Source organism: Tyto alba, unplaced genomic scaffold (genome assembly GCF_018691265.1).
Source record: "Tyto alba isolate M040663 unplaced genomic scaffold, T.alba_DEE_v4.0 Super-Scaffold_42, whole genome shotgun sequence".
Taxonomy (NCBI): Eukaryota; Metazoa; Chordata; class Aves; order Strigiformes; family Tytonidae; genus Tyto; species Tyto alba.
Genome location: NW_024881318.1, coordinates 11,792,386 through 11,813,917, shown reverse-complemented (window position 1 = coordinate 11,813,917; position 21,532 = coordinate 11,792,386). Strand labels below are relative to the sequence as shown.

Here is a 21,532-nt window from a genome sequence, read left to right as displayed (position 1 = left end):
ACTACAGTGACATCATTCAGAAGATGAGTTCAGAAACTTGGCAGAAAGCTGTATGCAGAGGATTTGCTAGTGTAAAGTAAACCTTTATCCTGAGACAAACAGAACTGGAAATGAAAGGGATGGGAGAAGTCAGTGCTCAGAACGCTCAAAAACCTGGTAGCTATTTTAAACAGAGGACTCACTCTTCCTGATTCAATCAGATCCTGATGTGTCACCTCAGAGTGTAAAACAAAACAAAGAAGCTTTCTGAAGTCAGTGTGGTCAGTATGGGTTATATGTCACAGAAGTAACATAAACCAAGGAAGAAATGCTTTACCTGTAGTCTAGAATCCGTCAGTATAACCTCTGAAAGAACTCTTGATCCTAATACAAAAGCTGGTTGAATTTTGCCACTGTCTGATACAGCAGTTTTGATTTTAAGAGTTTTGTGTTTTGAAATTTCTAAAATGCAGACTAAGATTCAGAACTGTGGATATATAAAGAAGTAATTGAAAAAAAAAAAAAATCATCACTTGTCCTCCCTCCTAATATCTGAGCCCTCATTCTCACTGACCCACTGTCTTCTTGAAGATATTCCCATCATACAACTTCAGGATGTGTTTTTAACCTCATAGATAAGATAGGACCTCCATAAGCAAGTGGGTGGTCTGGCTCCTAATGAGGAAACCAAGCAGTCTTAGTGAAAACAATTGGAATTCTAGTTAGTATCTTTTAAATACACAACACTCTATTTGCCACAAGAATATCTCCAGTTTTTATAAATACATATGTGATTTCAAGCATATTTCAGAAAATTTCTGGTAAAATATTACCTGAGATATCTCTATTTAAAATATTTTCAATTTTGTACATCTATCATTCAGAAGAGAGAGTAGAAAGAAACATCACCTGTTAAGGTGGGGGAAACAAAAAAAAAAAAAAAAAAAAAGAAAAAAGGAAATAAAGAAAAACCTAAACCCCAGCAATACTCAAGTTACTTTCAATCTGTGACTGACGAGTTTCTAGGAAAAAATAATTCAGAGGGAGTTGTCAGCTGACAAAAATGTATTTCTAGGGAATGAAGTACATATATATTTACATAAGGTATGTCTTTTAAAGCAAAGATAGATGCAGATGAGCAAATGTGTGGGCATCTCCATACTGGCAAGGTGGCATAGAGATCGGTAAATAGACCCAGGATGATGTAAACAAGCAGAGAAGAATCAACACTTTCTTCTAGCAACATATAACAATTGATGTGTCTTAAGCTTTGTAGAAAGGTAAGTTATGGATATGCAGGACTCAGTCATTCAACACCAAGTAATAAAGGTAGACTTGTGAATCAATTTTTTCTCAGTTTAGATGCAACCTTAAACCCTCAGGATCCCACTCTTAATTACTTGATCACTGACTTTTGTGCCATTGTGAAACCAGCCCTATTCTAGCCACAGAAGTACTGCACTTGGCTGTTTCCAAGCTATGTACCCTGGCCGAAGTTAAATAGTCTCTCTCTCTCTCCCTTCTCCAATTACTGCTAAACTGGAAACCCATCCCAGCAGGGCAGGTCTTCCCCACATAATGCTGATTCTATTTTTAGTTCTGCTTGTGTTGTCTGAACCTTAGATCTTGCTCATGTGAATAATTTTCCTCATTATCTTGTGTTAGTCTCTCCTCTCTCTCTTTTCTCCTTGTCTCACCGCCTTTCCAATCTGCTACAGCTGCTTGAATACTAAAGTAACTGAGTCAAACCATTTTGTCATCAGGAATATGTATTCGTTCTGTGATAACTCAATAGTGTGATCTGTTTGTTTATTTCTTGCTGCCACACCTTGTTTCAGAAAAGAAAAACAGTAAGAGGTGGTACCTGATGAGCGCTTCTAATATCTTATTGTAGTGGTCAGAACTCTAAAACCATTCCTCAGCTGAGTAAGACTGGTAGAATCTACCCAATAACTAGTTAATTACTGTTTTCCTAACTCCGAATAAGAACAAAATGCTTTTAATTTTGTGCATGGAAACAGTTTTGGTGGGTTGGTGTTATCTTGATTTTATTAGCACAATGCAAATAGTGAATCATCCAAGCAACTGGAGGCATTATGCTTCCAAACCCAAGACAGGAACTCCATATGTAACCCATTTTAGATTTATAAAAAAAAGTTATCAATCTGGACTCACCCCTGGCAGTGTCTTCTGTTCATGCAGTGCACTCTGGGCCTTTAGAGCAGACTCCCTTTCGCAGTATGTTAGGAAGGCACAGCCTGTAAACAAAAGGCAAATCCTCAGTAAAAACAGTGCTTCAGAGAGAATCTGTTTAAAATTGAGACATTCAGAAAACCACTTTCCCATCATCATCCCATTCCCAGTAAATCAATCAAAAAAACCTCTCCTTAATACGTCGATAGTAGAGAGTTGAGAAATTAAGTTATAATCACTTCTTCTGAACCTGGATGAAAAGTGAGCAACGGAGTGGCTATAAGTGCTTATTTTTGCTTGAATACTTGCTGAAGTGTCGGATACAGAGGGTTGTAGAGGATTAAGGATCTCGAAGAACCCACATGGTGGCAAAGTGGAGCATGAGATTGGACTCCTGCTCCAGCAGAAACACTGGGAACAAACAGCTTACTGCCATATCACACTGAAGATCTCATGTCCTTCCTTCGTAACAAACACTTAAAGGAAAAAGCATGTAGAGGACTTGGGACTTCCTACAGCAGAGGACTACGCCTATTGTTTAACCTGACTTTCATCCACAAGTAGTCTCCTTGTTTGCATCACACCAGAAAGCCACCACCTTGCATTTGCTGCTGCAAGGTCTCATTGGCTTCCAGCCATGCATACAAAGTCAATCACAGCAACGCCCAACCAATCAATCCAAAACATCCATGTTAATTTGCAGGTCATTAGAACTTCAGAGATGTTCCAATGGATCATGTCTTTGATTCTTCCAAAAAGTTGTCTTATCAACTACAAAAGCTAAAGACCTGGTCATGGTAGGGCAGAGCAAAAACTCTGTTCTGCCTTCTCTCTCCACCTCCATTCTTGCTCACCTTCTGGTAAAACTGGTAAAACTTGTCAATGTTGCAATGTCTTAAACCAGTTGTGTGTGTGTCTGATGTGATCAGATCGTTCCTTCTTACTGCAATATGTTGAAAACCTGTCAGTTCCTGCAGTAAAAGAAGTGCTTGTTACGCAGAGGACATTTTCTCTTGACGTTACTACAGAATGTCTGCAACCTCACCAGCTCCTTGAAATGGAAGTATCATATCTTTCAAGGTTCAAGCAATATGTCCATCAAACTGTGGGCATCTTTCAAGAGCAACACAAGTACAGAGAGACTTCCAAAATAAATGTGTTCCATAACTTCATCTTGACCCACCCAGCTTCTTCCCAGGCATATAAAAAGGTATGCAACAGGTGAGTAAACAGTAGGCTATGAAATTTTTTCAGCTCTGATCAACACTGTTATCTTTTTGTCCATACAACTTGCACTGTTTTATCCAGGTTGGATCCTTAGACAATATTACTGAAGAAATATACACTTGTTTTTTTTTTTTCTTCACAATGTTTTAACAGATTAATATGCACAAAAGTCTAGGGAGGGTTTTTTTTTCCTACAAACACACATACATAGATACATAATTTTAAAGATTGTCTTGTGGAAGTCACTCTACTAATCTCACAATGAAGATACAAGATGGATGAAAGTTCCAATTTAGCATGGGAAAAAAATCTTATTTTTTTCCCTATTTCTCACCCTATATTTCTGAAGGTCTTATTCCTTTCAGTTTAAACCCATCACATTTATTATATCTCAATAATTGAGACTCAGAAGTAGAAGCTGACAATCAATGAAGGAGACTGAACAACAACAAGTTTGCATACTCTAATTGGAATTATTTGCATTTCTTCCTCTCTAACTTTAAATGGATGAGTTTTCAGTTAGTCTACATCTACCAAAGAAGAAGAAACTGTGGCAGAGAGTTTACAGCTAGTAGAAGTAATGGATTAAAAAGGATCCTTAAAAGTCACCCATAGCTTGATAATCAAATGGGAAATTATGTTTAAATTTAATTTCAGTGCTAAATCACAGGCTGAGAGCTGTTGACTAGACACAATAAGAAACTATCCCTTTAGTAGCAGACATGGAGCAGCTGATACAGTCTAATTAGGCACATCATAGTGCACTGTTATAGAGATAAACTATACAGTGTAAAGCTCCCATTATGATAGCTATATTTTTCTCCTCATTGGGACGGCCATGATGACAGTTCAAGGTAACAATGTCCTGCAATTCCTACCATATCATGACTGTAATTCAGACTGAGTAGACAGAAGACTATTCCTTTCTGAAGGAGTAAAATTTCCTTCCAAGATCCCCATAAAGTGTGCGTGCGGTCAAGTTCTCATCAGGGAGAAACCTCTATTAAGTTCTTTCCAAGCATGTTTATTTAAGTGGTAGAAGTACCAAACTCCCAGAAACAGTACTTAGATGGATGCATCCAATCACTGATTTCATGAAAAAGATATTAAGGGCAAAAATACTTTGAAATTGAAACAATGAAGTATAGTCTCTCACAATGACAAAAAAAAAAAATCATGTTTTTCAGGGACAAAAAATGTTTTGTGGAGATATTTCTGTTGGCCTCATTCTTTAAAGATGTCATGCACATGAATTACACTCTATTCACCTCTTGTTGGGCAAAAAGTAATTTATTTAGGAAAAATACTAACTCATCTACTTTAAGTAAATCCTAACTGCTTAGAGACATTAAGAAGTTCCATCCCAGCAATGGCCAACTGGAATGGAAATTAATGTTCATAATAAACCTCAAATTTTAACGTGAAAAGGCTATTTCATGGATTTTTTTTTGTCTTCCCTTTACTTATCACAAGATTGTTCTATAAGACACAAACCCAACATGAGCCATCATATAGAGTAATGTTTTTTAAAAACATTAAAGTGTGGCTTGTGATAAAAAAAATACATACCTATTATTCCATCCTGCAATATTTTCTATATTTCATCTCCTTGTGCTTTAGGACAAAAAGCAATTAAGATTTCTTTCCCTTCCCATCTTTCAGGTGTTACTTTTCCTAGTCTACCTCTTTCAATGTGCATCCATATGACCTCTCCAAAGGATTTTTCCTTCCTGAAGAACGTTGCTTAAAGAACAGAACACTGAGCACTCAGGTTGACACTACAGGATAAAACACCCTAAACAACTGAGTCTTGAAATAAATGTCATATGAAGCAGCTATACTGGGTTTTACAGAGAAAAGTTAAGCTGGTGAAAAAAGTTACTTTTTAAATTTTGATTTTCCATGTGGAAAACAATTTCAGAACAATCAATTTTCCCCACTGAAACTTTTGATTGTGTACAGAACCATTTATTTCACTAAAAAGAAAAAAAGAAAAAAAAATCATTTTGATAGTAAACACTTAAGTAGCTCAATTTAGCAGCTCACTTGCCATCAGCTGTTTAGGCTGGATGTGAATCTGACTTCTAGGTGAAAGACTTCATATTCTGTTACAAATCATTTCCACCATCCAGCCCCCTGAAAGAGCCTATGTTCAACACTATAACTAATATTTCTGAACACATTTCTTCAGGAAAAAGAGTGAAGTCTATGTATTACTTTTGTCATCTATTTATATGGGTGATAATGACTAAGTGAGTATAGTGCTTGAGAATTATATCTGAATTTGAACAAAAAAATGTAATTGCTTAATTATTGATAATGAAGGACATGACCCTAGCTGTTCCCATTTTCAATTCCATTTCTCTCAAAACATGACAAGTCTTCTAGACATATGTCAATTAGCTAAAATTTGCTTTGTTTGGATTGTGCCTTTCCAGCTGTTCATTTGCTACCAGTGGACAGCTCTTTGGGGTAGCGCATAAACATCTGGAAACTCCCAGCTGGCAATTAACTCTCAACCTATTGAACTGCAATCTCTTGGAAACATGAAGATATATAAAGTGATCTCTTGAGAAAAAAGGTTGTTAAAGAGAAGGGGGAAACAAAAACAAGAGGTTGAAAAAATATAAAGAGCTTGAATAAATATAAAAGCTCTATTTTAATTTTACCTCCAGGGAATTCAATAACATAAATAATAATTACATAGCATACAGATGGATAATGATTGCACTTACAGCAACTTTGACCCCACAGTAATTTTCCTGAAGATTTTGCACAAGCCTGGGAGACAAAACAGTCAAGGGACACATTCTGAGCTGAACAGAATAATTCTGGAAATTTCACCCCACCAGTGCTCAGTTCATCCTGGGACAAATAAAAACAGTCTTTTCACTTGATATCTCAGTGCTTATCACTTCAATGAATCAATTGACCTCCAGCCACTTTAAACCAGGTAAGTTGTTCTGATGAGCTAAAAAGCACTGGTCACCTAGATCAAATTTAGTTATTTAAAATTAGTTATCTTACAGTCTACCGTCAATGATGAGACATTCATTTCACCTAGCATATAAGAGAGGAATAAACTTCTGGAGAAGCTTATCCTCTACATGGGGTGTAAGAAGCATGCACAGACATCTCAGGTGCAGGCTTTTAGCTTCAAGGTTGCATGTTCACAGCATCAGATTCCATCTGCCACCTTCAACCTCCCAGTTACCTCAAATATATGTATTATCTGTACCTTAATTAATCCTTGTTACATATGGTGGGAGATGAAGATGATGCATACTAGAGATCTATTAATAACTGTAACTAAGGGTTTTTTCCCCCTTGCTTGTTTTATTCTGGCAGACAGCCACAGGTATCCTGGCACAGTTTCTTATCTTTTCCTATTGTTTAGATCAAAGCACAAGCACTTAGTGACTTATGACCCTTTGTTAGCATGATGTGTTTTAGTGACATCTTATGATTTTATTAGAACAACATAACATCACACAAAACATGCCTTTAGTTTTTCCATACATCTATATCCAGAGACATTTTCTAAGATCTAGACTATAACCATGATCATTTCCAGGTATTTTCTGTATGTCTGAACAAGCCATTAAAGAACTAGTCTAAATCTAATGAAAGAATACTTATACACTTCAACGGGGTTTGGGGAAGGTACTCTTAATCTTTCTGGGTTTATGTTTACTCTTTGTCATTATGAGGGAAAATTAAAAAGTTTGTTAGGTGCTTTAAGGCTCTTGAATGAAAGCCAAGAGCTAAAGCAGATTCTGAACTCAGGGATGTAAATCCAGTCAAGGGATGAGCTTGCATATAGCTCAAGAGAAGTATGCAATTACACCAACATAAAATTAGGTTCATGATTTGACCCATAATCTATTGCCTCTCTCGGAAGAATCCTTGGCTCAGACACTGACCTCAGCTAAATTGGTGATAATCCAGAACAAGTAGGATAACCCTAGGTTTTGAGAAGTCTGGCTCAAGTAGTCTGATCAAGTTTTTTATTCAAAAACTTTTGTAATGGTTGAGTGTCCTGGTTTAAGCCCAGGGGGCAACTGAGCACCACACAGCCACTTGCTCACTCCTCATCCGTGGGGGGATGGGGAGGAGAAAATATAAGAAAAGGCTCGTGGGTTGAGACAAGAGCAGGGAGAGATGATTCACTAATTTTGGTCACGAGCAAAAGACAAGCTCAACTGGGCAAAAAAGAAAAACCATCAATTTATTTTTATCATCATCATCATCATCATCATCATCATCATCATCATCACTAATTTACCAGCCAAATCAGAGCAGGACAGTGAGAAATTACAACCACATCTTAAAAACAACTTCACCCCACCTCTCCCTCTTCCCTGGCTCATCTTTGCTCCCTATTTTTCTATCTCCTCTGCCCAGGCATGGGGGAAGGGAATGGGAGTTGTGGTCAATCCATCACCCATTGTGTCTGTCACTCCTTCCTCCTCAGTGGAAGGACTCCTCACACTCTTTCACTGCTCCAGCATGGGGTCCCTCTCACAGCAGACAGTCTTCCACAAACTTCTCCAATGTGAGTCCTTTCCACAGGCTACAGCTCTTCATGAACTGCTTCAGCATGGTTCCCTTCTGCATGTTGCAATCCTCCTAGCAATGAACTGCCTCATCACCAGCTTCCCTCAGAGTTCTGGCCTTCTTTGAGTGCAGCCACATACTCCTTTGAGGGGTTCTCCATGGGCTTCAGGTGGGCATCTTCTCCACCTTGGACCTCCATGGGCTGCAGGGGGACAGCCTGCCCTCTCACCACAGGCTGCAAGTGAGTTTCTGGTATGGCACACCTCATCCCCTCCTTATACTTTCTTCAGCTGACCTCAGTGTTTCTATAGGCATTTCCCACAAAATTGGTCCTCTTTCCAGGTTCTCCTTCTTAAACGTGATATCACAGAAGTGCAGCCACCATTGATAATTAGCTCAGCCTTGGACAGAGGCAGGTCCAACTTGGAGCTGGGGGAGCTTTGAGCAGCCTCTCAGAGGAGCCACCAGCTGACAGATGACAACTTCTGAAACTACAGCCCTTCTGATACCTGTAAGTGTTACTAAAATCAGAATCCTTGCCTAAAAAATGATAAAACTATCACATTTTTTCTTCTTTGGGTCAATTAGCTTAATTCTTTTAGTTACAATAATATTAATTGACTTTGAAAGTGATGTTTCCAAAATAGTTGTCCTTACTTTGTTTTATGCTAGACTCCTGTGTAACACATGAACTGGTGAACAAGATACCTTTCTTTTAACAGGTATGCAAGAAAGAATACATAAATCAGTTCAAAGTGTCTACTACTGTAGAGCCTTTTCCATACCACCATTATTGTACCAAACTTCCCAAAACCCCAAAGCAGAGAAGCCAATGGATTTACTCCAGCATCACACTATGGAGTGCAAGAAAACAAACTGCAATTCAAGTACAACTATCCAAGAACAACTGTCCAGACTTTTGTGCTGTATACAGAAAATGGAGAAGAATAATAATATTGCATACCTTAGACCACATGCTAGTGGTCATGCTCCAATTTAAGAATATCTACAGTCTTGTAGAGAAGCTGCTTTGAGAGCAAAAACTTGCATGTCTGGGAAATAGGAATTACCAACTGGTCATAGGTTTGAACATCTCATTTAATGATGCTTCAGTCTCTCTGTGCCTTAATTATCTTTAAAACATTTAGATAAAAAGGTACTAATTATCGGTGGTGGACCAGAGATCTGTCCACCATTTTCCAAGCTCTAGGTTTGTGTTTAAGAGAGCTCTTCCTCTGGAAATAAAACAGTTCATTACTTCAAGACTCAGGGATCTGTTACACAGAGAAAGATTGTAACATTTAAGAAAACTCTTCCCTTGAAAAGAACATATCAGATTACGTCTCTTAGCTAGGATTTCAAAGTGAAAAAGAAATCTTTTTTCGCTTTAACTATCCTAGTTCTACATGTCTGGTTTTGAAACAATTCTCATTTGCTCTGTCTACAGTGGACTGCCCAAGGTTTAATCACTTGAGGGTTTCAGAGATTGAGCTGAATTTTCTTGAGGGGGACACAATCAATAAAGACTTTTAGAACTGGAAATGTTTTATCCAATTTCTTCATCTGTTTCTCTCTCAGTGATTAACTACCTTCTGACAAAAGTTAACATCTTTGCTGGTAAAGAACATTCACTTGGCTAGAACTTTCCTTTTCTCCATCTCCCCTGCTGCACAACTACTGAACACTAACTGTTTAGAGAAAAAGATAGGAATAAAAATCTTCCCAGATATCAGCTTCCCTGTCAATTATATTGCAAAGCAGATTAACATCCGAAATGCCCTGCTGTGTGGAATGTTAATTTTCTCTTTCCTCTTATGCTATTTTCCATTAACTATTATGATGCTGTCATTTTCCTACTATAGATAACTTGATAGGGGTCTCTGTGTAAAAACATACATAAAGCACATTCGTATACACCCATGAACCAATATTAAAAAACAAATTAAGAGTCCAAATCTGAAAATGCAGAAGTTAACTATATTTACAGAATATTAGCTCACTTAAAATGCATTTATGATATTTCAAAATGTGACATGGGTATGCATAATCCAAACCAGAGTCCTTCCTCAGACCGAGCAGTGCTTAATTACATTTAGCAGAGTCCAGGCAGACAGCAGAGAAACTTGAGTAACTGCTAGTGCATGTAAACATTTCAACAAAACACAAACAATGGTTTCATCCTGATTTTTGATAACATGTAGGTTTTTAATAAAACCACTTTTTTTTTTTTTTTTTTTTTTTTTTTTTTAATATCATAGGAAATTTCAATGAAATACATCACCAAGAAATGTTCCTCAGTCCCATGATACAATTTCTGATCAAAGCCTACAGCAAGAGGAACTTATTCCAGGACAGTCAGTAGTCCAGACTCTAATCTGAATCAGACGAATAATATCTTGAGCATAGGAATTCTACAAAACAGAGCAGAGTGTATCATCACTGGCAGACCCCTGAGGGTCTGCCTCTATTTATTCTTAAGTAACCACATATACCTTTCCTCTATCCCACTGATAACTGAAAACCTTTTGATCTCTCATTTTTCCTCAGGAAGAGGGAACACTTTCTGGTTCTGATTCACACAATGATAAGCTTCTCCTGAGTCTTGAAAGTTCCTTGCAAGTTGCTTTGAACCATCCTTTGCTGACTGGTGCAGTCAAGATAAGACACAGAATGTACCATTGATTTGACATAGCATATACCAGGTATGTTTTCCCATAACTGCCAACATTTTAGCTTTAAATTTATTCCTGAAACTTCTGAGATATTTTTGATCATCTGAGTCCAAGTAAATCCAAGATTCACTTCTCAAGTTTCTGCAAGTCTAACCAGTTTAATTCCCAGAACAGGTATGTAATTTCCATACACACAGCAAACAGTCAATGAATAGACTCCCCATTAGAGAAATAAGACTCAGATTACTGGTTAAGGTAGTTATCTACGAAAGAGATTGCTGATGTGTCTAATAGGGCCTACAAATATTTGATGCTTTGAATTACAGTAGAGAACTTATTTTTTAAACAGACCAGACTCACTTCAGCTTCTCACTTGTTGCCTAATAACTGTAGACTCCATATTGTAAGAAGAGATGCATGTCCTCAGGCCCTATCCATCAAACAATTAGGACATGCTTTTGATTATAAAATACAGAAAGGCTGACTTTAAAGTTGAACCCATGATCAAATGGTTTTCTGGACCAAGCAACAGAGTTTCCAATATTTCAGAACTCAGCCACTGATGAGAAAAGTCATGACCAAACTCTAGAGATCACTCAAGTGAGCATAAGAATAAGTAGGTTCCAGCTTCTACTCAGCAAGGAAACATTAAGTTTAAATTAAAATCCTGATCACCTCTAAGCTTGGTTTACTTCAACATCCCAATTACTTCAAAGAAAAATCCAACTTATTTGTGTTATCTATTTTATATTACAGCCTCAGAAAAAAAAAAAAAAAAATATCAAGAAATCTTCAAGATTTTTAGCTTCCATAGTGGTGATAAACAAAGAAAATAGGGTGATTTTTTTTTTTTTTTTTTTTTTTTTTTTTTGCCATATGATTCACTGCTGCAAATCAGAAACATAACTAGAAACAACCCTGCTGTTGAAACACTACCGTCTGCATTTAGACAGTTATGGGTTAAGCTCCCTTAGAGTACATGAATTAATTAGGCTCTGTACCTGCTGTTCTGGGTCCTGCCTTTGAGTTCTTTCTATTGTTAGCAACATATGAATAACTCGGTGGATTTTCTAAAACATTTAGCTGTTTCAGAAACTTTCCCTCCCTCTTCTCCATTTTATTTTCAATTTTGGTTCCCCTTCTTTTGGAAGACATCTTCAAGAATTCTCCATTAATCTCCAGAGGTTGTGTTACTGTTAAACAACATTCACTTTAGATACTTTGAATCTTAGAAAAAGAAACCTAAATCAAAACCATCTCTAAACAAATTAAACTGTTCTGCCACATAGAACTTTTTCCATGCCTTGTCTTTTTTCATCCACATATGGTGGTTCTGGGGTTTTGTTTTTTTTTACTGCTCATTATCTTTCACCAGAGTTAAGAACCAACACTTCTTGGAAAATAGCATCAACTCTACATGCAAGAAATATGTTTGTAATTAAAAACATAAGAAAAGTTGCTACGTTCACCCTTAAAAAATATATATATATATCAAGGTCATGTTGTGAACATTTTGTTGATAGCACCATCAAATGATAAGTTATTTATGCTTTTGTCTCAGGAACATGCAAGTAGCCTGTTCTAAATACAAACTTATATGTGCTTCAAACAGCCTTATATTCTTTCTTCTCTGCGACAGGGCATGTGTGTCAATATAGACTTTCCAGCTCAAGCATGAAAGCAAAAGGTGTTGAAACAACTGCAGGAAAGAGCTATTATTAGACAACTTATTCAGAAACAGACTATTGTAATTATCTCTCTAGAGCTCTTACCAAGTTTGCCAGTCCACATTTCTTCAGTTCAGGAAGTTCAGATTCAGAGTGGAACCTTTAAGTCACCTCTCAAAATCGACTTTAATACCTTTCCACTACTTGTGATCATGTTTTCCTCCTCACCTTGTACACAAGAACTGTAAATGGGACAACATTAGAAACTGTTTGCTAAGTTCCACAGGGTTTTATTAAGTTTAAATTCAGGTAAGAGCATCTGAAGCTACCTTAGGACTTTTATATTACAAATCAAATCCAAACCCACAAAGAATGTATTTCCTGATTCCAGATGTTATAAAAATGAAAATCTTTAAGCAGCAGCTGCTCCTGCAAAATTATCATCCTGAGACTGGAAGTCTCCAGAAACTTGTAAGATCCACAATATAAGCTAGAGAAAACTCCACAATACCAGTTGGCTTCATGAGATTTCTGGAGACAAATTTCAGCTGTCAGAACAATTAATATCTAAACTCCCATTATCAGATGCTATTTTCTATATGTTTTTACTTTGAGTAGTTTCTTCTACACTCTAAGTGATGTTAGGAGCAAACAAGCATTGTCTCTTATCTGCTATTCCTTTCTCTTTACCCTTTTTTGTCAACTTGACTTATTCATTAACTATAGGCAGTGGAATAGCATGAAGCAAGATCAAATTCTTCTGCAAGCAACCTCAAATGAAGTAATCTTCTTAATCAACACGCCTCTATCTACTTAGGGCTGAGAACCACAAGACATACTGTGTGTGTGTGCATGAGAGAGAAAACAATGTGAAATGAGGTGCTTTGGGAATATGGCAGGAGAAAGATGGCAAAAGCTTCCCAGAGGTCCTATCTGTTTTAGCACAAAGGAAGACAGGTAGGTCCCAAGAACCAGGGCTTCCATATCTTTTCTGGCAAAAAGCTCTGAGACATTGTTGCATTGTACAAACTTGTTTTTAAGAGACTGAGCCAAGTATAAATTATTTAGAAACAAGACAAGGCATGCAAAGGCTGAAAGAAGATTTAATCACCTGTCCAGAGCAACACAAATAGTTTGTAGTAAAGGTCAGCCTTGAACCAAGGCTCCACCCAGATCTATGAATGCCTGTTGGTCTACTTTTTTTAAAACATGGACAAATACCTGCATCAACTCACAAATACATTATGCTCCAAGTCATTTTGCTCAAAAAAGTAAACTGGAAGTACCATTGTCCCTTGCATCCAGGTGCACTTTCCCATCTACTATTGTGGGACTGAGTTCCTGTGCAAGAAGTTAAAAACAAACAGTGTGTGAATTTAAGTCTAAAACTTTAAATTTTTACAAAAGGCATAAGGATGTAATCTCTGAAGTGAAAAAGAAACAGTGAAATTAATTACAACAAGATCTGTGTAATTCACAAAGCTTCAGTGCACTGGGTTTAAAAGGGCTCTTGTCAGTGTGAAGTGAAGGAAGAACAACTTCCTGATGAATAGAGAACACAAGGCAAAGTGTATAGTAATCACTACCAGAGAGATACTTTGGTCATTTTTTTGTTGATCAACTTAAAAATTAGTGAACAGTAGGTTCAGTGTAGTATACTGTTTCAGTTAAACATTTGATACAGATTCTAGCAGAAATTTTTGCTTTGAGAATTAAATTCATACTAGACTGCAGTGTAGCCCCCAAAAACACTGAGGACTGGCAGGAGGAATGATCATGATAAATGTCAGCTCAATCAAGATGGAAGAGCTGTCTAGAAAAGTAGAAGATCTGATCTTAAATTTAAACATTGCAGCAACAAAGATTTCACACATGAAGAGGAATGGAGAATAAATCACAACAGATCCTAAAGGGTGCTGAACCCCTTAATAAGATGCCCAGTGATCTGAATCCCTTGTGGGGACGATTAGCCATGTTTAGAACCTTGCATGATTCAGCTCTTAAAATACAGGTAGAGTTTCACCACAGAGGCAAATTTCTGAATATTCAAGACTAATGGAGTCAAAAGGCAGTAATGTCAAAAGACACTTTCAGATGATAGTGGACAATATCATACACAGTAGTGTGTGTGTCACTTCCAAATCAAAGACACCTCCTTCTTTTGGTGTCAATAGAAACCCCACATCTAAAATGATCTTGTCAGTGATGACCACCTAGAAGTGTTCAGAAACACATGGAAAGAAAAAAAGAAAGAAGATAGAATTCAGAGATAAGTAATAGAAATCCTTCATGGGTTGGGAGGACTGGTTTATTAGGGAAGATTAAGAGAACTAGGCATGTATAACTTGAGTAAATGGTGATTCAAGGGGATAGATGATAATCAGCTACAAGCCTTGAAGGTGTAAACACAAAGTATGGAGAAAGGTTTTTCAGGGTTATACCAGAGAATAACTAGAGGTAACACCATAAAATTCAACAACAGAACATTTAGGCTAAGAATCAGGAATGCTTTCTAACTGTTGAGAATATTGTTGTTTGTTCCCCTTGCAAAGCCCCCAGGATGACATTTGTTTCTAACTGATTTGTTAGTCAAGAATATATTTAATTTTATTTTTATTTAAGTCTACATACATGAATTTAATTCATGACCACATAACTTAGAGTTGTCCAAATCCCAAGAGTTCAGGGACAATAGTGGAATAATCCCTTAAAGGTGGTTGAGGGATGTCTACGTGTATGTGTTGGAGGTGGGAAAGTAGAAAAGGCAGGAATGGAAAAAGTAGAAAGAAGAGTTAAATCAACATGACAAGGTGCCTCTCAGCACAGACTTATAACTTGGAAATTTTCCAACATCTTTCATGTCACTGTTCATTTGACAGTTCTGTAAGATTTCTGTCTCCCTATTCTGCTGTGAGGCATAAGGATAGACAAATGCTTGCCACCCTGGAACCGAATCATGACCACAGATTCTTATGCAATTTAGGACAATTGCAAGTTATAAGATGTAAGTCCATGACCTTACAGGTTGTAAAAATAAACATTACTAACTGCCTCTCCCATCTAGCAGAGCACATCAGTCCTTCATGGAACTTTTATTACTCAAGTCACTTGAAACCAATAACAAAAGTTAATACTGATCCAAGAGCAAATTATTTGGAGGGCCTCTATTTCCCCCCTTCTTCATACTTCTAACTTTCACAATTCTATCCAACAGTTTAACACATTGTCTAACCCAAGAGAAAGCCCTTTCTTTTAAGAAACCAATTTCAAGGACCTTTCTTGGTGAAACAAATTAGAATGTCAACTGACTCAGATGAAAAGCTGTATTAGGATGCAGTCCATCCATGGTCAGCTGGGCAACTGCCTGCAGTTTTTTAAGGGGTTGGACAGATCTGAGAAGCCACTCACCCACCAAGTTTTTCTAAATGGTGTATTTTTTTTATTTTATAAAGATCAATTTTTGGGGAAAAATTGAGAGTCAATTATAAAAAAGCAATTATAATTCTACTAGGGTTCTTTTAAAGTTTAATATATCTCACTTGATGTTAATTTCTCCACTGATATAATATAGATGAGAGAAGCTCTCAACCAAGAATGAACACAAAGGCATGTCTGTACCAACACAGTACCAACAAACAGTTCTCAATGAGAAGGCATTCAGACCACAGTGCAGTCTCTTCAAAAGAGACTAGTGGGAGTCATGTTGCCCAAGACATTAAAAGATTGATGAAAGAAAATTTCTAGGATACCTCATGAATACAGTGGTCTACCAAAACTTTCTGTTACCAGTCTATAAATCACTGGCTAGTGGATGCCTGGAAACAAACACACATTAATGATGTGGTTTCACTTTATTATTTTTTTCCATCAGGAAAGCTAAAAATATTGAACCAGCTGCTGAGCATCTCTTGGAGGCTGAAACTCACTGGAGAATCCCTGCTGATGTCAGAAAGTAGGAGAGTAGAGTTTAATGAGTTTTAAAAAACCCAAACAACAAATAGCATTGCCTTCAAAAGGAGTGATTAGGACGTTATATAAGGATGATGGTACTAGGTCAGACAAAGTCCATATCCTACAATATCCTGTCTCCAACAGCAGACAGAAGCAGATGCCCAAGAAGAGTATAAGGTAAAAAATATGCATAATACCTCCTCCGGCTATTCTTCTTTGACTCCAGCCTTGTGGCTCAGAGACTTCTGGGCCAAATGCAATTTCTGTGTATACAGTAATCACTTGATGAAACAATCTTGCATTTTCCACTGTTTATTACATTTTAACATTTCAGTAGTTGTTTTTCCTGCAAACAGATTTAAGAGGGTTGGATTGTTGTTTTGTAGGGGTTTTAATGATTTATAGTGAATAAGTTTTCCAGGAAAAGTAGTAGACTCCAGCCTAGCAAGCTGCAGCCTTAAGAACATGCACTGTATCAGCCTGCTTGCAGGACCACTTATAATCTGATCTCACTGCCCTGTCCAAAAGGTGAATCAAGAGGTTACAGCTTTAGATGTGTGACCCACAGGGCTCCCAGCATCTTACCAACCCATTTATAGACAGCCAGGTAACCTTTTGAGACCCAAGCAAATCACCTGACAGAAGCTTCGAGTTGAAGCACTTGTTAAATATTTTGGTCTCAATACATCAACATTGCTAAAGATAGAACTAATTTATCACAGGATTTCTTGTCTAGTTCTACTTCTGCTGATAAACCAAATTTCTCGTGATTATACCTTCTGAATGATAAGAGAATACTCACAGGAATACTAAATAGTATTCCCTCAACCCCCAGAAAGAAAAGATTATAAATACCCCCTCAAAAAGGTATAAAATCTCTGCATAGTCCTTACATTTTTAAGAGTGAAAATACAAGTTTTGTTTTTTTTTTTTTTTTTTTTTTTAATGTAAACCAGAAGTCAGGATACATTAGAATTGTAAATTTTCCATATAGCAAAGCTACATTAATATAAGCATGCTTTATAGGAGTTGTCAGTTATATGATTACACACTATTTTCCAATTCTCTGTACTCTAGCTTCTGTCACTGGACTGTCTTTGTTCTGTACAGATCCTAGAAGCCCAGCATCCACATCAAAATAAGTTCATGAAGCCACTTTCTCCAGTATAACTGAAGTAATTTACTACATAAATTGAAACATGTGGTGTGATTATCATATGATTTAATTGCAACAGATTAGGTTTATCAGGACATGTAGAATACTTTGTTATAGTCAAGAAGGCAAGATATCTTACCTTGGGAAAGGAGCAAAAGAGTGAAAAGGAGAAAACTCTTGTCCCAACTATTATTAAACAGTCCTAATACTGGATGTGTCTGAAAGGCCCATCTCTTCCTCCCAACCCCTGACATGCATATAACCCTTCTACACACCACACAAACTCCACTCATGCAGTACTTTGCTTTTTTCCACTCCTCTCTTTACAAAGAGATTTCAGAATTGCATTACCAAGGATGAATCCTGTAAGAATTTCATACTCAGAGATCATAAGGACATGCTTTTTTTTAGATGCTTGCTTCAGTTTTAAGTGTCTTACTAAATTAAAGAGCTAAATGGACAAATATCAATATCTGTAGCTCATGCAATATCAATATATTTCTTTGATACCCCTATATAATGATGTAAAAAAGCAGTGTGATAACATGACATTTGATGATTCATGCTCAGGTCTGTCCAAATAAAAAGTATTCTTCAGTAACAACCCATTGACACACTGGACTAGGGACTGATCTTTATAGATAATGATTATGTTACTCTACCTCTTGTTTTTGCTCTCCCTGGAATACAACCAGGTATCTACAAAGTCTCTACATTACCATGTCTGAGACTTTCACAGTTCTTGAGTATACACCCTGCAGCCATACCACTGCCCCTTTGTCTACGATTCCTGCAGAACTCATGAAACTCTGTGTCCCCAGAAGAACTCTACTTGTAAAGGCTTTGCTTGTAGCTCACACTCCACACCAGGAAGGACTACATAACATCAGTCTTTCCCCTCACACATGGTTTTGCACCGTATGTCACACTGTGAATGAGAGGGAAAGCCAGAGCAACTTGTAGTTACTCTTTCTTCTGGATTTGGTCAGCATTCAAGGTTCATGTAGGTCTTTGCATGGTCAGAGACTGCCTGGAAAGATATCAAGTCAGTGGCCATCCAGTGCACATTACATGACATGACACTGTGAAATGCATATCCAGGGGTGTTGCTATTCCAAACTGGTCATTTAAGATATCATAACATTCCTTCCTTCAAGTGAAAAAAGGAGATGACAGTGGCTTCATCTCAATGTGTTGCTTTAATGTTGCCTCTAGCAGTTACAAACAAAGCCTGTGCCTAAAGGAATATTTAAGATCATGGAAAAAAGTGCCATTGAAATTATCAAGGTGAGGCCTCATAATGAAGAGGGGGTACCATTCCCCACACCTGTGTTCCAAGAGGTGGAATACAAATCCTAGAGCCAGAGAGATTTAGATTTACGAAGTTCGTGTTTTACGCAGGAACTGAGAGCTTGTTCTGTCTGCCTACCAAAATGAAAAAAAAAGCTTAGCATAAATAGGATTTCTAGTTACCTCCCCACAGTAAATATCAAGGAGAAAAAAAAGAAACACTTAAAATAAAGGACAATATTGCACAAGGACAAATAAGTATAAATTGACCATGAATAAATTTGATTTGGGAATTAGAAAAAGTTTTCTAACCATTAGAGGAGTGATTCTCTGAAACTGCTTTCCAACAATGGTAGTGAGAGCAAACGACCTAATTAGTTTAAAGGCAAGGCTCAATAAATTTATGAAGGGATTACGCGATGCCGTTGTCTACAATAGTTGGGAACCGATCCTGATGAGCCAGGATTTCCCCCAAGTCCTATGTTCCAGGTTGCATCTTGTCAACTTAAATTCTCATCTGAGTGCAGTGATTTATCAGGCATCACAGAGACTACCTTATTCTAAAACAGGACTGGCTTCTGTTTTCCAGAAAGCACAGGTTTCAAGTTATGTTGAAAAGGAACATTTCCTACTAAGCTGAAAATGCAAGAAAAATGGAGGAGGTGGGGAGAGAAATTCAGAAATTTGTCATTGAAATTAAAGTGGAGGAAGAAGGGAAAGATTATTTCTATTGGAAACTTGGGTAAAGTACTCCATTATTTTGAGAAATTATCATCTAAGCAAAAAAGCATTTTGATATTTAATAAAAATCAGTCCATACATTTGTAATTTTTGTTACAAGAGATAGTATATCTAGATAAGCATATTAGTCATGCAAACCATATTTTCTGATCAACTCTAGAAATTAACAGCAGCACTCTTGGCAGCATAGCAGTAGTAGATGAATCACAGAACTGTCAATTCACACCAATTACTATGAAATGGAGCTTGGGAGGTCAGCTCACCCAACCAGCTACCAAAGCACACGGTATACATAAACCATTTAACATTTTTTGTCCATTTCATTCCTAGAAACCTTCACAAATAAACAAAAATAAAAATACAACAACAAACAAACAAAAAATAACAAACCCCAACCCTATATTTTGGAATTATAATGCAATATACATTACCTCACTCTGAATCCTATTGAGCATTTAAGATGGCAGGTGGAAGAGATTTAGAATATAACCATTTCTCCTTTCTCAATTAAAAAAAAATATGCTGTACTTCTGACAAGTTAAAGCTGTCCCAGTATTACCGCAACAGCAGTCTTGATATTAGGCATTATTTTTTGCTTAAGATAACTAATAAGCTTTCCAGGAAAGATCAGTCTTGATATGTAAAGCAGTACCACATTGCAAGGGAAATATTTTTTTAATAAGAATATAGAACAAGTACCTCTGGATTTTTAAGAGGGCTTAAGGGAGTCTTAGATTCATCAAACAATTCATGGGGGGTTTTTGCCTGACCACTCCAACACTTAAGTGTTTCCTGAGTTAGATCACTGCAATCATTGCTATTAAAGCTATAGGGACAGACCTCCCCATTTCTATCATTACCAGAAGGAAACTAGGCTGTATGGTCATGGTCTGGGGTCTCTGTCCTCACCTCAGTCTTCACCTGACATAACCATCCTCTGTAGAGAAATGCAATAGCTGATGAGTATAGTTCATGAAACTTCGTAAATCAAAGGTTTTTCTAGTCTTTTGCAACTTTGATTCTTCTTCTGGACCAGTGCTACCGAAAAGGGAGAAATTGCTATCCCCATTTCACAGATGTTGAAAGAATGCTTTTAAAAAAAGCAGAAAAACTCTGACTACATTTCCCATCTATGTATCCTGAGTACTTAGTAGGTCAGGGTTGTTTATCCTAGATACCAAGTTAAAAACAGTATTTTGCCTCTTTCAGCTTTTCCCAACTTGTCCATAGTGCATTTTACCTTCTCTCAACTTAGTCCATAAAGAGATTTGGGATCTTTTCTGGAATGGAAGAAGTTCTACAGCTACAAGCTGTTATAGCAACCAGCCTGACTAGTGCTCTCCTGGGCACCTGCATTATGCAGAGCTTGGTGTTCTCACTCTCCGCTTCAGGATTTGGTGCGACACTTCTGAAACACAGCAGACTAGAGATAGGATATTTAAAAGAGATAAAAATTCTTAAGAGTAGTTTCAAAAACTTAACTTTTCCAAAGTTGTTAGGAAGAGGAGTTTTGAGATCAAATGAAATACAGGTGTGTTGCAGAGAAGTGCAGACAGTAGGAAGGATGTAAAATAGCAAGAATGATCTAGTGGCAGACACTAATGTTTTCCCACCTTGTCTCCCTTGTTTTGGTTTTACACATGAAGAAACAGGAATGGGTTTCTCTGTAACACCTATCCTCCAGCTCACTTTCAGCATACATCACCAGCCCTCATTCAGCATATCCACCAAGTCTCTCTGATTTTGACCTGTGGAACACGGCTGATACTTCCAGATAGTTGAATTGTTCTTGAACATTTAAACTCCTTCATGAAAGACAAACAGCTCTTTTCCTCCCTCCTACTATAGTGTCAAAATCTTTCCCTGGCTCCCTCTTACTTCTGCCACATAATACACCTGAGATTTACTTTAAATATTAGCCTGTTTTGGAATCACACACATCCCCCCACCATTTTTGCAGGAAGAGAATAATATATTCTGAAGCACGCTTACGAAGATGTTTAAATGTATATCTAAGGAGTCATCGTTATATATCTTTAAGAGACGAACAATGAATGACAGAATCTTCTTTAAATTCTCCTAACCCACTTAAGAATCAC

At 37.2% G+C, this 21,532-nt stretch overlaps 1 protein-coding gene across 13 annotated transcripts in view; it reads right to left on the bottom strand.

Annotated features, from left to right (window-relative positions):
* The window catches only part of CELF4 (CUGBP Elav-like family member 4), a 717,922-nt gene that overhangs the window by 622,231 nt on the left and 74,159 nt on the right, over positions 1-21,532 (bottom strand). For all 13 annotated transcript variants that reach the window (XR_004409737.2, XR_004409736.2, XM_033011138.2 and 10 more), the window contains exon 2: positions 2,155-2,237. Coding sequence is in view for 11 of the 13 variants with exons in the window: in XM_033011138.2 (XP_032867029.1) it covers positions 2,155-2,237 (83 nt within the window). In the remaining 2 variants the exon portion in view is untranslated. The remainder of the gene's footprint in view (positions 1-2,154; positions 2,238-21,532) is intronic.